Raw genomic sequence first — 18732 nt, 5'->3', positions numbered from 1 at the left:
TTGGAAGTTTACACTTAGGTTGTAGTCATAAAAAACTAGTTTTTCAACCACTCCACACATTTCTTGTTAACAAACTATAGCTTTGGCAAGTCGGTTAGGACACATACTTTGTGCATGACACAAGTAATGTTTCCAACAATTGTTTACAGACATATTATTTCACTTATAATCCACTGTATCACAATTCCAGTGGGTCAGAAGTTTACATACACTAAGTTGACTGTGCCTTTAAACAGCTTGGAAAATTCCAGAAAATGATGTCATGGCTTTAGAAGCTTCTGATAGGCTAATTGACATAATTTGAGTCAATTGGCGGTGTACCTGTTGATGTATTTCAATGCCTACCTTCAAACTCAGTGCCTCTTTGCTTGACATCATGGGAAAATCAAAAGAAATCAGCCAAGACCTCAGAAATAAAAATGTAGACCTCCATAAGTATGGTTCATCCTTGGGAGCAATTTCCAAACGCCTGAAGGTACCACGTTCATCTGTACAAACAATAGTACGCAAGGATAAACACCATGGGACCACGCAGCCGTCATACCGCTCAGGAAGGACACGCGTTATGTCTCCTAGAGATGAACGTACTTTGGTGCAAAAAGTGCAAAACCATCCCAGAACAACAGCAAAGGACCTTGTGAAGATGCTGGAGGAAACAAGTACAAAAGTATCTATATCCACAGTAAAACGAGTCCTATATAGACGTAACCTGAAAGGCCGCTCAGCAAGGAAGAAGCCACTGCTCCAAAACCGCCATAAAAAAAGCCAGACTACGGTTTGCAACTGCACATGGGGACAAAGATCGTACTTTTTGGAGAAATGTCCTCTGGCCTGATGAAACAAAAATAGAACTGTTTGGCCATAATGACCATCGTTATGTTTGGAGGAAAAAGGGGGTTGCTTGCAAGCCGAAGAACACCATCCCAACCGTGTAGCACGGGGTTGGCAGCATCATGTTGTGGGGGTGCTTTGCTGCAGGAGGTACTGGTGCACTTCACAAAATAGATGGCATCATGAGGAAGGAAAGTTATGTGGATATATTGAAGCAACATCTCAAGACATCAGTCAGGAAGTTAAAGCTTGGTCGTAAATGGGTCTTCCAAATGGACAATGACCCCAAGCATACTTCCAAAGTTGTGGCAAAATGGCTTATGGACAACAAAGTCAAGGTATTGGAGTGGCCATCACAAAGCCCTGACCTCAATCCTATAGAAAATGTGTGGGCAGAACTGAAAAAGCGTGTGTGAGCAAGGAGGCCTACAAACCTGACTCAGTTACACCAGCTCTGTCAGGAGGAATGGGCCAAAATTCACCCAACTTATTGTGGGAAGCTTGTGGAAGGCTACCCGAAACGTTTGAATCAAGTTAAAAAAATTCAAGGCAATGCTGCAAAACACTAATTGAGTGTATGTAAACTTCTGACCCACTGGGTATGTGATGAAAGAAATAAAAGCTGAAATAAATCATTCTCTCTACTATTATTCTGACATTTCACATTCTTAAAATAAAGTGGTGATCCTAACTGACCTAAAACAGGGTATTTTTACTAGGATTAAATGTCAGCAATTGTGGAAAAACTGAGTTGAAATGTATTTGACTAAGGTGTATGTAAACTTCCGACTTCAACTCTCTCTCTCTCTCTCTCTCTCTCTCTCTATATATATCTATATATTTTTTTTTTTTTGCTAAACAGGTGGGGGTCTGCCCCTCCAGACCTGATTGATGGGTTGCCATTGTTGAGGGTTGTTTTTTTGTTCTTAGCTTGACTTGCCCTTCGATGTGCAATATTTAAGTGATAATGCCCAAGAAGCCGGTGTTTGGAGGAGATATTGGCATGGGTATTGTTAGGCCCGAGATGAAGTCGAGGGCATTATCACTTTTATACAATGGATTACCAACATATTCAAACAATGATTGACATATTTTCATTAAAAATGTTGTTTTCATTAATTATTCATACTATTTCATCCTTCCACAAAATATAGTTCTGACACAAATCTAGGGTTGCTACCCAAGCCGGCTGGTTGTTCGTTCTATCTGTTCGGTTGCCAGAGATGCGACCCAGTCGTTCAGTCTTTTTGTTCTGTATCTATGGACGTGACCAAGTTGTTTGTTCTAAATGTTCCATTGCCATACTGGCTGGCAACATTATTATACCTGGCTTGCTAACTAGCCAACTACGGCTAACTTACAGTCACGTCAAAAAGTGCAGCCAGAATAACAGCAAAGTAGCTGCATTTGTGTTAGTTTAAGCTGTTTTCTAGTGACATTTATTTGGATACATCCATAACAATGAGCTAATGATGCACAATTTTGCCTGGCATAGAAAATGTACTCTCTTGTCAGGACACTGTTGTTCAGAGAGGAGCTAGCCAACAACACAACTAACACAATCACTTCAAACTGAAACTAGAAAGACAGCAAACTAGCTGCAGTTCGTTTCGTTTTACCTATTTTCAATTGATAGTTATTTGTATAGATCCATAAAAATGATGCTGATTCATGATTTCGACTGGCTGAGAAAAGATGTCTGCCTGTCTGTCTCATCCCAACATGTTCATTACTATGGTACAGCTGGAGATCGAATTTCAATATTGAATCAATGTTGCAAATGTCGGAGAGACAGACAGCAAGGTTTATACAAATCTCCACTGTTGAAAACTAAATGTTAGTCTAAAAGAAATGTAAGATAATGTCTAGATGCTTTTTATAGTGGAGATCAAGTTTATAAATTGCCTGGCTGGGCTGATGAGAATGTTGGTTGCTCAGTCAGATGGAACAGAGTAAATAGGCATTGTAACGTCATAGATTTAGCCGGTGGTAACTTGTGGAATAGGCACCAGCTGGAATGTGGTTTTAACCAATCAGCATGCAGGATTAGTCCCACCCCTTGTATATATTTAATCTACTTAAAATGAGCCAGGCAGTGTGAACTCATATGAATGCAGGATGATTAGAACAATATTTGTAAACAAGCTTTGACAAAGAAGGATTGAGGTCGAAACGCGTCAACTTTTTAATAACTAAGAGCACCTGCCTTGAAAAAAAATTGGGAGATCCTATCACCTTTTCTTTTTTTGGAATATTATGTTCATGTGTGCTTGTTTGTCCCTATGGGATGTATAGTACCAGCTATATGTTGCCCAATACAAGATCATTTTTTCACTTTCCCAGTGTTTTCAACACCTTTTAAATCTTGCTATTATACGATACACTTCAATCATTAATGTCCATATCCATGTAAATGCATTCAGTGTCATCGTGTTTTCAACGATCAGTCAGTTATTGTAAAAACAACGGGTTGTTTTCAGTCTTCTATAATTCATGGAGATTGGATTGTGCTCTGAACTGAAGTTTAGGGCTTGTATATTGGTATCTGCAAGCAGGCACACATGCAACAACACGTAGCCACACACACACTGGCACACACACACACACACACACACACACACACACACACACACACACACACACACACACACACATACAAACAGTCATGTTTCGCTGGCTAAGACAGTTATTTTTAAGGACCCTGCATCTGATTGCCTCACTGGATGGACTAGTGAGTAGTGACATTTCTAGTATTTGATTAAACCCTACAGCTTAGCGAAGAGCGAGAGAAAAAGGGAGTGAAACAACTTAATTTGCCACTATGCAAAATCATTACTCCATCCTCAATTAAATTATGATTTTTCAATTACTTTGATATTGTAATGTAATTATATTTCTGCCATTGAAGCGTTTGATATTTCTTCTTTTTCTCATCTCAGTCTGTCCTGAAAAAGTGGTGACTGCAATTTACCCCATCAGGGAGGGTGCTAGAGGAGAGGAGAGGCCCCCGGAGCGACCCAAAGTAATAGGAATAATCTGCAGCCTTGTTTATTGAAGTCCCATTCGGTGACAATTTGTGTTCCTCCGCACTAACGTAATTCTGAGGAAGGAGATTTGATTAGTATGTCCAGCCCTGATGGATCAGTTAGTGTGAGTATACTAACAAGACCAACTCTACCATTTCTATTTGACCTTTTAGAGCAATTCTCATCAAGTTTAGGACATTTTCATCATATATCTGTCTATAGCGATGTTGTGTTAAGTCACAGTTGATTTCGGTGCCCTAGTAGTGTCTAATTACAATTGTATTTGATTTTTGACATTTTGGTCATACAGTATAGGTAAGTATGACAGTCCCACTGTAGTTTCAGTCGTTATCAGTGCAATACATCAGCTCTAAAACAGAAACTCTTCTTTCCCATGTCCCTGCCTTAAAGAGCACATAAGTGACAAATTAATTTGAACAGTTTGGGGCGGACTGTCAGTTCACACTAACAACGTTATCTCCTAGTATAAGCTGTATAAATGGGGCATAAATCATTGCAGGTCAGATCCTATGCAGTAAGGAAGGGCTCATAGTCTGCTAAGGGTTGGAATGGGTCGGCCATGGAGTCCCACACTTTCCGAAGGAAAAGACATGTAGGTATGTCCTCAACTTTCTATCTACAGGACAGTGACCAATGGAAGAGCAGAAGCAGTAGAAAATGCTTTATTTAAAGAGGTATAATGCTTTATTACTTGTTATAAGCATTTTTGATCCTTTATGTCTTACAATAAGGTTATGTGTCTAATATCAAAATGTCAAAATGTATTACCTCAAGGGGAGTGGGTGGTTGGTTTTGCAGTAGTATCTGAGGGTAGTATATAGTAGTCTGGGTTAGACATGGAGGTATGCTCAATTATTTATTAACATGCACTATCTGAAGTTAACTCACATACTATGCAGGTTGATATAATGTTGAATGTCCTGTTCAGTATCCTACCCAGGCTTATCTTTCACCATGGCATAGACATATTCAACATAGATAGTGTGTCATGGATTCCATTTCCACATAGATGTGCAGTAGCTTCTGCCACTCTATCCACATCACAGAGAGCCGCACGGCACGTAGAGTACAGCAGCAGGCTTCTATGAGGATACTTGGCTGTGTTGAATTGAACAAGATTAAATCGCAGACCGTTGTTTGCATTACTGCTGTAGAGCCTCTACATGTATGTTCTAGATACTGTACGTCTACGTCTCCACTCTGCGAAGGAACAGTGTATCTATCCCCAAATTCTGTGTTGACTACTCAGTATCATATTGTAACGCAGCAGTCTAAATCCAGGTTGCCGATGAGGACACAGCAAACTGTAGCTCCATACTCATGGTAATATTTATATGCTCTATAAATTAGTTTTTATAGAGATGTATTGCCACTCCTTGAACATGCTACTGTAATATTTCCAAATGAATGTGTTTCTTTCTGCAAGTAGCTGGGGACGTGTAATTCTCCTCGCTTAGGGGATGAGATACACACTGATTTAAAATGATGTCCATTTATTGACTGTGGAAAAAGAAAAACTCAGCAAAGATCATTTGCAATTTGATCGTTTATCTAGACTGTGCATGTTGCCCTGCAATTGCATTGGGTAAAGATTAGAATATTTGGGTAATTTACAGAAAAGCTCATTATTACTGTACATGAGCCTCTCATGTTATGCCCCATACAGCAGTAAGTAATTAATTGTGCAATATGTTTTTTAAAGATTGTCTCTATATGGAAAACATACTCCTGTCAATGTTCAAATTGAACATTAATTAATGTTATAGTAACCATTGGATCAAATTGCATTCACTTTCAGTGATATTATGTAATACATTATAGCCAGACTATAATTTCATACAGTCCTTGCACTGTGCTGATGGTGCACTGTACCTACGTGTAGAGTCATTGTTGGGCTGACAGTGTCCGCTGCTGGCTGAAACGCAAACTGCACTGCACTGTCAATTAACGCAATATTTCCGCGAAGCATTTACATGCGAAGACAGGCACGCCTATAGGCTGGTCACAAGGGTTGGCCTACTGTAGCCGGGGGGAAACGCTGCTCAACCAGCATGGCACATACATTTGATTTAATAAGGTGAGATGGTCTTACACCCCCCGGCGTTTGGCAATGCAACTCAGCCCGGTATGCCTTGACATGACATCAACAAGTGGAGGCTATGATCGTGTGTGGAAAGGGAGCGTAGCCTACAGCGATGCCACTGTCCCCAAATGTTCCCAGTTGTTTAATAGCAGCGACAAACGGCAGATGGCTCTCTTGAGTTTTTTAATTATGTGTATGTGAATGTTGTCTCTGGAAATCATAAGGGAGAAAACATTTAATGTTTTGTGTTTTATAGTATTGGCACCACCAATCCAGCATGTTGAGAGATGCTAAACGAGAAAAGTGGACATCAAATATTTCACATGGCAAATAATTTTTCGGAAGAGTCTTCTGAATATGAATATGAATGTGTCTATGTTTTTTGTTAACGGTTTTCTCCACCGTTTATCCAGCAATGAGGAATGTGCACCCAGTGTGTGTGTGTGTGTGTGTGTGTGTGTGTGTGTGTGTGTGTGTGTGTGTGTGTGTGTGTGTGTGTGTGTGTGTGTGTGGGTGGGTGGGTGGGTGGGTGGGTGGGTGTGTGTGTGTGTGTGTGTGTGTGTGTATGTGTGAGAGAGAGAGAGAGCGAGAGAGATGGTGCTGAAGACATGGTGCTGAAATTAATGAGCCCGAAAGTGAGTGAGAGACTGACGGAGATCGCAGGCAACAGGGGCCTTGAGAAAAGACAGAAAAGCTTAACTTAAAAGAATCATTCTTGACCTCCCGGTTTCATGATCTGCCATTAGTCACGTACGTATGCAGTGATATTATTGTATGAGATAAAATGGCAATACTGATCATTCCCATATCCTATCATCACGCAAATTAGCCTACTTGAGTTACATATTTTATTAGCATTTGTTTTTGCAGTTAGGCTATTCCTTCAGACCACACACTTTTCTGTCGTAAAATGATTTAATTAGATTTGCGATGAGTTCAGTAGCCTACATTTTGATGCACCGTTTACTCACCCCTGACCTGGGTCATGCTTAGGCTACCGGGCAATATACATGGATAGATGCTATGGTGAACGGTCACATAGCCTACACCTTAAACCATATACAAATAGATGTATTCTCAGCCAGAGATGTAACTAGCCTATGAAATGCCCATCGCAATTCAGTTGCCAGAGTTGCCAGTTCCGAGCGGGGGCTTCAGTTATTGCAAGCTGAAGCCGCCTTGAAGTGTCGAATCTTACTACCGGCTCATGGCAACAGCCGGACAGACCCCGGTTCATTCCGCCTAAAGCGATGTATTGGGCTCGAATGGTCGAATGAGAGGGAGGGAGGGAGGGAGGGTATTCTGCTCTGTCCTCTTTGAGGCGAGTGCAAAGGAGCGGTTAAGACTTGTTGATGTCGAAGATTGTCGATCTATAGACGGAAGCGAGTCTCTTCACCGCTCATAGTTTTTCTTGCAGCGCGGGGATTGATGGAAAATGCGCTTTTGCGCGGGAAAGGTGTGCGTGTACAATGTTGCCTATAGCCTATGCAGCCGCATCTCCTATCCTGTCTTTTTGATTACACACCTGATTGCTGTCTTTTCAAGGAATTATGGGTTTAATATTCAAATCCGGACATCCGTATTGCCTCCTCCGCTTTGGGCAAAGTCTTAAATTGATCTATGTGCATGTAGTTGTCACACCGTGCAGACGTCATCCGCACAGGACAAGGGTCAGCTTTGATTACATTTTTTTCTCCCTATCTCCAATCGGTGTACAATCATCCATGTTGTGTTTGTTTCTCTACCACAACACCAATCTACAATGACAGTCCAGCTGTGAAGGGAAAATGGAATATACAAGGAGAAGACGTTGTGAAAACGCATGCCATGCAGTCAGATAGGTAGCCTATATTGCAATTCAATAGATTTAGACACGTTTGATTTTTAGCTTACTTTTTGGTGTTGTAGCCTATTTATCTTACTGACATTTACTGTCTAATATTTGACTCTCCAAGATGAATGGCCATTTCAGGAGCAGTGTTGCCTAGGCTATTACATGTTCAACTTGTCTTCGTAAATGTCGTGTTCTCCTGTGCTGTACTCTAGTGAGTGAGTGCCGGTCGTCCGACAGTGATAATCACCCAGAAAAGCGCTTTCGTTTGTTTGGACGGGCTGTCGACACAGACACTCAACACTGCGTGGCTGCCGCTGTCCAGGGTGCTGAGTTCTGAATCCGGTCTCCAAGAGGAGAGGAGGGAAAGAAGACAAAAGGAGCGTGGGAAGGGGAGGCTATAACAGACACTAGACATTTAGGAGGAGATGGAAGTGTCACCCAATGAACCGAAAATCAATACGCATAAATGACTTTTGAGCTATCTCGTTCGGGGTGAGTTTTTGCCAAGCAATTTCTTCAACTCCTGATGAAAATATGTAATTAAATAATTGTATGACAACGTTTTCATGATGCTCACGAATCGTACAATTAATGATAACGAAATGTTTCCTAAGCACTAAAATGTAATGTCGGGACAATAAAAGCAGTTATCAAGAAGAAGTATTGAAATACCTACCTGATTCAACACCACGGACCGGACCATCTAGCCGCCACCATGGGACTGTGACTTGAGCTGCAAGCGACTAGAGGCGGTTGTTTATGTGGTCTGCGCTCCGTGTGCGGACGGAGTGCGGACCGGACCTGAGCAGCAGTGAGACATTGAGCCATGGCAGCCGCTATCGCCAGCGGTCTGATCCGGAAGAAGAGGGAGGCACGGGAGCAGCATGTAGACCGACCACCCCAGAACAGACGGAGGAAGAGCCCCATTAAGAACAAGGGGCTCTGCAATGGCAACCTGGTCGACATCTTCTCCAAAGTGCGTATCTTCGGCCTGAAGAAGAGGAGACTACGGAGACAAGGTGTGAGAAGTTGTGTGTACCATGTGTGTGAGGTGCCAGGTGTGGGTAACGTATTGTGCAGTAACGTCAACCTGTTTCCACACATCATTCATTTGGGGAACCCCTCACTGGGAAGTAGGCAAACAAATATGTCCAATAACATAGATTTAATATCAATAATTCACTACACTCATGGGATAAACCATTACGGTGTTACTATTTACACTGTCTTTCCGATCGTGCATAGCTCAACGTAGAACAGAAGGAGAAAAAACGCATGTTGAATATGTGGTGGCCAATCCCATGGTTCTTACGATGGACAATATAGGGGTCTGTTTGTTGGTGACTAAAAGGCAGGAGGGAGAGAGAGAGAAAAAATACATTTACCCCTGATTTACATGCAATCTCAGATAGATGACAGGCAACAGACGAGCTGTGCGTGATTCTCTAGACGGAGCTGTCACCACGTATAGCTCGAATCGGCCCGGCGGCTATGAAGCTCATACTGAACTGCATAGTGCATATAACAAAGCCTTGCACATGACCAGAACGAACAACGAAAATCCATTGCTGTGTAACCTAAAAGGTCAATATTCCCCTCGGAGAGGTTGCGCCTTTCAAAAAAAAACTTTCCTCGCATACTTTTATGGAACCGGTTGGCAACGGCCTTTCATTATATCCTGCGATATTCCGTCCACTTATGAAATGTCATATGCATTTTCTGTCTAATATAGCCCAGCTACCTGCGGCTGATAAAGTAGGTCTACACTTTCAACCGGTGTTTCGGTGCAACCATTAGGCAACTAGTATGTCTCCATTTGGGAAGGATTGTATTTATAGGCTATATCTGAAAAAGTTTTCTACTCAGTCTCTGTAGAGGATGAGGGAAGAAAGGACAGTGAGATTATTATCTCGCATCATCAGGTGTCAAACCTGTTGCAGAAGAGATGCTATCTCTCTACTTCTAAAGTTGTTCGGTTTCCTCTATACATTTTAATAATGTAGATTCATATATTATTTGTATATGTAGATCATTTGAAAATAATGAGCAGTTTTTCATGTAAGAATGCCAGCACCACACCTGTTTCTGTGAATGACTCGGATTGGTCTCCGTGTGTCTTTTCTGACAACAATTGACCTTCTTGGTCATCAATATATGATTGGCTACTACTGCTTTCAGTTTTCTTCAGTATTATCATCCAATTAATGCCACCTGATTTAGTTACTCTGACAACACTACTGTTGACACACACATGCACACCCATAAACCAGCACATACCCGTACACACACGCACACATTTACATTTACATTTACGTCATTTAGCAGACGCTCTTATCCAGAGCGACTTACAAATTGGCACACACACACACACACACACACACACACACACACACACACACACACACACACACACACACACACACAAAATGATATACAATAATAATAATAATAATAATAATAATAATAATAATAATAATAATAATAATAATACAAATATGATTATAAATACAAAAATATAAATACAGTTCCAAAATTGCATTCTACCTGAATAGCAAGTTGCACAGTAGCCTGCATTTGGCCATGTGTGTGGTATGAAAACAATGATATCATGTGAATTATGTAGAATTGCATGAAATGTGTTTATAAAAGGTCAATTATTTTCTACAGACCCTGCTAATGTTTTCCCCTATGTGTGGAAATCCCCAAAATGGACCTGATCAAACCATAATAGGCAGTGTGGGCTCTGTGGTGTGGGTATGTATCTTACTACCTGCCACTGGTGTCTATGGGGGGAATCTGTTGCTAATAAATTCCGGAGTCAAAGACACTGATGGCAGGCTTACCCCGCCTGATAAATTACCCCCACAACGCCTTGACAACATTTTATTAGAGAGCCGGTACACAACTCAGGGCCTCTCTGTCTGTTTGTTTGTGTGTGTTTGTGTGTGTGGGTATGTGTGCATGCGTGTGTGGGTGTGCGTGACTGTGGATGTGTGTGCATGTGTATGTTTGTGTGTCAGTGTTTCAGCCTTTAAGAATGACAATGAGTTTTCAGTGACTGTGCCCTGAGAAGCATTCAGGGCCGTAGCCAGGGTCTGAGTTTTAGTGAGGTCCCAAAAATTATTTGAGTATTTTTTTATGTTTTTGTATTCATGAAAAATGAAAAGCTGAAATGTCTTGAGTCACATTTTCACATTTTAGTAATTTAGCAGACACTCTTATCCAGAGCGACTTACAGTTAGTGAGTGCATATTTTTTTATTCATACTGTCAATAAGTCAATAATTATTCAACCACTTATGGCAAGCCTAAATAAATTCAGGAGTAAAAATGTGCTTAACAAGTCACATAATAAGTTGCATGGATTCACTGTGCAAGAATAGTGTTTAACATGATTGTGTAATGACTACCTCATCTCTGTACCCCACACATACAATTATCTGTAAGGTGGGTCCCTCAGTCGAGCAGTGAATTTCAGATGTCGGAGGTGACTTTAAAACAGTTACAGAGTTGAATGGCTGTGATAGGACAAAACTGAGGATGGATCAATATTGTAGTTACTCCACAATACTAACCTAATGGACAGAGTGAAAAGAAGGAAGCCTGTACGGTATAAAAATATTCCAAAACATTTATCCTGTTTGCAACAAGGCACTAAAGTAATACTGCAAAAATTTGGCAAAGCAATTCATATTTTGTCCTGAATATGAAGTGTTATGTTTGGGGCAAATCCAATACAACACCTTACTGAGGAGCACTCTCCATATTTTCAAGTAGTGGCTGCATAATGTTATGGGTATGCTTGTAAACGTTAAGGACTGGGAAGTTTTTCAGGATATTAAAGAAATGGAATGGAGCTAAGCACAGGCTAAATCCTAGAGGAAAACCTGGTTCAGTCTGCTTTCCACCAGACACTGGGAGATGAATTCACCTTTCAGCAGGACAATAACCTAAAACACAAGGCCAAATATACACTGGAGTTGATTGCCAATACGACATTGAATGTTGCTGAGTGGCTGAGTTAAAGTTTTGACTTAAATTGGCTTGAAAATCTATGGCTAGACTTGAAAATGGCTGTCTAGCAATGATCAACAACCAACTTGACAGAGCTGGAAGAATTACAAATGATAATAAATGTGCAAATATTGTACAATACAGGTGTGCAAAGCTCTTAGAGACTTACCCAGAAAGACTCACAGCTGTAATCGCTGCCAAAGGTGATTCTAACATGTATTGACTCAGGGTTGTGAATAATTATATAAATTAGGAATTTCTGTATTTCATTTTCAATAAATTTGCAAAAATGTCAGATAAACAACGAAAGCTGGTAAGTGCATTGCTGATGTTGTTTATTGCTTGAGATGTAGGGCCTGCTCTGTCAGTGATGACATTTTGTGCTGATAATCGGCTCTAGCATTGTCACCGGCTTGTTCTATCGAAACGGTGCCGTCCCTTCTTCTCTCTTGTCTCACTGTTTCATTTGGTGGTGGCGCGGTCACCTGCAAGGTGCGCACCGTTCAGTTTTTTTGCACTAAGGCCTCAGCGGTGCAGGTTATTCAGGCTGAGACTCAGAATCAGAAGAATAATCCTCAGAGATGTCATGATTCATTTCTCCCCGCCATCTGAGTCGTTTTCATTCAGATCTTGTAGCAGCGCTAACGCAGCATGTGCATCCATTGTAAATTGCGCACGCGCTCACTGTGTACTCCAAGTAGGCCAGAGTAGACTGATAAAACTGCTTGGATTTAGTGGACTGATACACTGATTGAAGTTGATTTAACAAGTGACATCAATAAGGGATCATAGCCTTCACCTGGATTCACCTGGTCAGTCTATATCATGGAAAACTCAATATTAGGAAGGTGTTCTTATTGTTTTGTCGATTAAGTATATATATATATATATATATATATATATATATATATATATATATATATATATATATACAGTGGGGAGAACAAGTATTTGATACACTGCCGATTTTGCAGGTTTTCCTACTTACAAAGCATGTAGAGGTCTGTAATTTTTATCATAGGTACACTTCAACTGTGAGAGACGGAATCTAAAACAAAAATCCAGAAAATCACATTGTATGATTTTTAAGTAATTAATTTGCATTTTATTGCATGACATAAGTATTTGATCACCTACCAACCAGTAAGAATTCCGGCTCTCACAGACCTGTTAGTTTTTCTTTAAGAAGCCCTCCTGTTCTCCACTCATTACCTGTATTAACTGCACCTGTTTGAACTCGTTACCTGAAAAGACACCTGTCCACACACTCAATCAAACAGACTCCAACCTCTCCACAATGGCCAAGACCAGAGAGCTGTGTAAGGACGTCAGGGATAGAATTGTAGACCTGCACAAGGCTGGGATGGGCTACAGGACAATAGGCAAGCAGCTTGGTGAGAAGGCAACAACTGTTGGCGCAATTATTAGAAAATTGAAGAAGTTCAAGATGACGGTCAATCACCCTCGGTCTGGGGCTCCATGCAAGATCTCACCTCGTGGGGCATCAATGATCATGAGGAAGGTGAGGGATCAGCCCAGCACTACACGGCAGGACCTGGTCAATGACCTGAAGAGAGCTGGGACCACAGTCTCAAAGAAAACCATTAGTAACACACTACGCCGTCATGGATTAAAATCCTGCAGCGCACGCAAGGTCCCCCTGCTCAAGCCAGCGCATGTCCAGGCCCGTCTGAAGTTTGCCAATGACCATCTGGATGATCCAGAGGAGGAATGGGAGAAGGTCATGTGGTCTGATGAGACAAAAATATAGCTTTTTGGTCTAAACTCCACTCGCCGTGTTTGGAGGAAGAAGAAGGATGAGTACAACCCCAAGAACACCATCCCAACCGTGAAGCATGGAGGTGGAAACATCATTCTTTGGGGATGCTTTTCTGCAAAGGGGACAGGACGACTGCACCGTATTGAGGGGAGGATGGATGGGGCCATGTATCGTGAGATCTTGGCCAACAACCTCCTTCCCTCAGTAAGAGCATTGAAGATGGGTCGTGGCTGGGTCTTCCAGCATGACAACGACCCGAAACACACAGCCAGGGCAACTAAGGAGTGGCTCCGTAAGAAGCATCTCAAGGTCCTGGAGTGGCCTAGCCAGTCTCCAGACCTGAAACCAATAGAAAATCTTTGGAGGGAGCTGAAAGTCCGTATTGCCCAGCGACAGCCCCGAAACCTGAAGGATCTGGAGAAGGTCTGTATGGAGGAGTGGGCCAAAATCCCTGCTGCAGTGTATGTAAACCTGGTCAAGACCTACAGGAAACATATGATCTCTGTAATTGCAAACAAAGGTTTCTGTACCAAATATTAAGTTCTGCTTTTCTGATGTATCAAATACTTATGTCATGCAATAAAATGCAAATTAATTACTTAAAAATCATACAATGTGATTTTCTGGATTTTTGTTTTAGATTCCGTCTCTCACAGTTGAAGTGTACCTATGATAAACATTACAGACCTCTACATGCTTTGTAAGTAGGAAAACCTGCAAAATCGGCAGTGTATCAAATACTTGTTCTCCCCACTGTATATATATATATATATATACAGTGAGGGAACAAAGTATTTGATCCCCTGCTGATTTTGTACGTTTGCCCACTGACAAAGAAATGATCAGTCTATAATTGTAATGATAGGTTTATTTGAACAGTGAGAGACAGAATAACAACCAAAAAATTCAAAAAAATGCATGTCAAAAATGTTAGAAATTGATTTGCATTTTAATGAGGGAAATAAGTATTTGACCCCCTCTCAATCAGAAAGATTTCTGGCTCCCAGGTGTCTTTTATACAGGTAACGAGCTGAGATTAGGAGCACAATCTTAAAGGGAGTGCTCCTAATTTCAGTTTGTTACCTGTATAAAAGACACCTGTCCACAGAAGCAATCAATCAATCAGATTCCAAACTCTCCACCATGGCCAAGACCAAAGAGCTCTCCAAGGATGTCAGGGACAAGATTATAGACTGGAATGGGCTACAAGACCATCGCCAAGCAGCTTGGTGAGAAGGTGACAACAGTTGGTGCGATTATTCGCAAATGGAAGAAACACAAAAGAACTGTCAATCTCCCTCGGCCTGGGGCTCCATGTAAGATCTCAACTCGTGGAGTTGCAATGATCATGAGAACGGTGAGGAATCAGCCCAGAACTACATGGGAGGATCTTGTCAATGATCTCAAGGCAGCTGGGACCATAGTCACCAAGAAAACAATTGGTAACACACTACGCCGGGAAGGACTGAAATCCTGCAGCGCCCGCAAGGTCCCCCTGCTCAAGAAAGCACATATACAGGCCCGTCTGAAGTTTGCCAATGAACATCTGAATGATTCAGAGGAGAACTGGGTGAAAGTGTTGTGGTCAGATGAGACCAAAATGGAGCTCTTTGGCATCAACTCAACTCGCCGTGTTTGGAGGAGGAGGAATGCTGCCTATGACCCCAAGAACACCATTCCCACCGTCAAACATGGAGGTGGAAACATTATGCTTTGGGGGTGTTTTTCTGCTAAGGAGACAGGACAACTTCACCGCATCAAAGGGACAATGGACGGGGCCATGTACCGTCAAACCTTGGGTAAGAACCTCCTTCCCTCAGCCAGGGCATTGAAAATGGGTCGTGGATGGGTATTCCAGCTTGACAATGACCCAAAACACACGGCCAAGGCAACAAAGGAGTGGCTCAAGAAGAAGCGCATTAAGGTCCTGGAGTGGCCTAGCCAGTCTCCAGACCTTAATCACATAGAACATCTGTGGAGGGAGCTGAAGGTTCGAGTTGCCAAACGTCAGCCTCGAAACTTTAATGACTTGGAGAAGATCTGCAAAGAGGAGTGGGACAAAATCCCTTCTGAGATGTGTGCAAACCTGGTGGCCAACTACAAGAAACGTCTGACCTCTGTGATTGCCAACAAGGATTTTGCCACCAAGTACTAAGTCATGTTTTGCAGAGGGGTCAAATACTTATTTCCCTCATTAAAATGCAAATCAATTTATAACATTTTTGACATGCGTTTTTCTGGATTTTTGTTGTTGTTATTCTGTCTCTCAATGTTCAAATAAACCTACCATTAACATTATAGACTGATCATGTCTTTGTCAGTGGGCAAATGTACAAAATCAGCAGGGGATCAAATACTTTTTTCCCTCACTGTATATATATATATATTACTACATTAGTACACTAGACTAGGAGCAGTGTTTCTGTCCGGCTTTTTTTTTTACTAGGAAAATCCATTATCAACATTGCCTCTTCCAATGGAACATATTTATTCCTGGAATCATTTGATTTTTCCCTTTTGTTGCCACCTATTCTTGAGGCGTTTCACACCCAAATGTCATATTAAACCATAGTGGAAGGCACTAGTTATCTTGATTGTATAGGAAATATCTAAATGCAAGACAGTCAGAGAACACCCTGTACTGTAATGTAAAGCCACGAAAGGGCTGCACACTCATCTTTGTATTGAAACAATCGATGGATGTTCTTTCCCTTGATGCATGAGAAACAGTCTACGGTCCACATCACTTGAGTAGATGATAGATTTAAAAATATTGAGATGGAAGTGAGATCGTTACATATTGTTTGGATAATGTTCATATCAGAATATGAATTGTTGACATAAGTCCTATAAACAGCTAGAGTAACAATGAAAGTGGCTTTCTGATAACCTGCAGGTCCCCGATCTGTTGATGCTATCATATAAATGTATTGCCATGTCAAACATGAAAACACAAACAAATCTGGGACTAGCTTTTTCATTTGCTTCCTGTTGTCTTCCATGACAACATGGAGAAGAAGGATATTTTTCTAATGTGGGCTGGAAAAGCCCCTGTCATATTCCAGAAACATCCAAAGTAGGTCAATCAGGGCTGGGCTGGTGGTAAGGTGTGCAGCTGCTATGTGTGATTGTGTGTGTGTGTGTGTGTGTTGGTGTTTGTGTGTATGTGTGTGTGTGTGCGTGTTTATGCAGCTGAGCATGTGTATCCACCCTATTGACAGTTACCTTTTCTGAAAGAGCGAGAGAGATTTAGAGAGTGAGAAACCCCAGCATCACAGGTCTACAGTGACAGCTCCATTTACCTCAGGAATATCCCTATTGTAAAAGAAAACCCAACATTTCAGCTCCAGAGTAGTGTTTAATATTTTCCCGGTATTTTACAAATGTTCCATCCTGAGAATAAATCACTTTTCTCCTGAGTAACCTGGTATTTCCCGCCAAAATCGGAAGTACCATTCAAAAGCACTATAAAGCATATAAATATGTCTGGATTTGATTAGAGCTTTGATCAGCAGGAACATTCAAACCTGATGCTTCTGATGTGGAAAATTATCACTATACTTTATTAAAAATCAAAGTTCTTCCAGAGTTTTTGTAGAATCAAGATTTACTTTATTACAATGGACAAAGCCGTGATGGTCTGCAGAGCACCTCCCCTCTCTCTCTCCACTCTCCGTTTATATAGTCATATTCACACACATCCTAGTTTAGAGCCCCTCCCTCTGGGGTTCTCCTACCATTATCTTCAGTTTCCCGCTCTCTACTGCTCCGCCCACTTCCTTAGTCTATGATAGGGCTAAATTTGACTGTCATTCAGTTCAGAAACAATATTATTACAAACCTGTCATGCAAAAACACTCATGTTCAGTTTAAACTCTGTTCAACCCCGGCTCTCCCGGGCTTGACCTGAAGATTGATTGTTGGACATGACAGGTCCATACTTAATCTTTCAAACATACACAACCCCCACCCCATCATGCTGTAATCAATCAAGACAAAGTTTTAGCCTGAACTCTGTTCAACCCTGGCTCGTTCCAGGGATATGCCTAAAGAGAGAGCCACAGGGTCATAGTCTGGTTGCAGTCACAGATAAAGTAGGACAGCCATGGATTTAGGTAAGAGCGAGCAATTCGACCCTAGGTCAGATTCTCACTTCACACACACACCCAAGCCCAGTGAAAGGAACCATTCAAGTTATTGCCTAGCAACAGAGAATCCTCACTATATGTTTGTCACGTCTGTGATTTAACTTTGGTTATCCAATAGTTTACTAAAAAATCTTCATCACTACCTGAGCCTGATGAGTCATATTTAAATACATTTTATGAGCCCAACATTTACAATATTTTATGAGCCCAAGCCCAAAAAAGCCCAAATGATTGGGCCATTATCCAATATATATATATATATATATATATATATATATATATATATATGGGCTACTGCACATTACGCACGACAGAAAAACATAAAAGCCCATAGATGTAGCTAGCTATATGCTCTCTTGGGTAAATAAAGGAAACTAGCTCCAGTAGGCTAATCTTTTTGAGTGTGAACTGTATTACTGTACTGTATTGTATTATACTGTATTATATGAAACAAGGGTGACAGGTAGCTTAGTGGTTAAGAGTGTTGTGCCAGTAACCAAAAGGTTGCTGGTTCTAATCCCCGAGCCGACTATGCAATCTGTCGATGTGCCCTTGAGCAAGGCACTTAACCCTAATTGCTCATGTAAGTTGCTCTGGATAAGAGCGTCTGCTAAATGACTAATTATTATTATTTAATTATATGGACTGGAAATACGCACATCGTTCAAACCATGATAAAGCAAGAAGAGAACATGTAATTCTGGTGCAGCACATGCGGCCTACGAAGTTACAAGTATAGGCTAGCGAATTTGATTTGAATTTTGAAATATAATAAGGCCTACTTGTATAATTAATAGGCTGATGCATATACTGTATACTGTACCTTTCATAATGTTTCCCATAATGTTATTAGCCTACCTCCTCTTTCTCTCTCTATTGTTGCTTCATTTCTTTCTCGCTTTCAACAGTTCAATTAAATATGTTTCGTTGCCCTTATATTCATCATTCGTATGACATCCTTGAATAATGTAGGACTGTAATTAGATGCAGAAGGCT

At 41.2% G+C, this 18732-nt stretch overlaps 1 protein-coding gene across 1 annotated transcript in view; it reads left to right on the top strand.

The window, feature by feature from the left end:
- Positions 1–8621: 8621 nt before the first annotated feature.
- LOC311143361 (fibroblast growth factor 14-like) overlaps positions 8622–18732 on the top strand; it is a gene marked incomplete at both ends in the record, with an annotated part of 122238 nt that continues 112127 nt past the window's right edge. Inside the window, one exon of the mRNA XM_084179202.1 lies at positions 8622–8814. Coding sequence (XP_084035328.1) covers positions 8622–8814 — 193 coding nt within the window. The remainder of the gene's footprint in view (positions 8815–18732) is intronic.

The sequence above is a fragment of the Coregonus lavaretus genome (assembly GCF_964263955.1).
Source record: "Coregonus lavaretus genome assembly, chromosome: 16".
Classification (NCBI taxonomy): Eukaryota; Metazoa; Chordata; class Actinopteri; order Salmoniformes; family Salmonidae; genus Coregonus; species Coregonus lavaretus.
The sequence above is the reverse complement of the archived record's forward strand: the minus strand, read 5'-3'. Positions and strand labels throughout refer to the sequence as shown.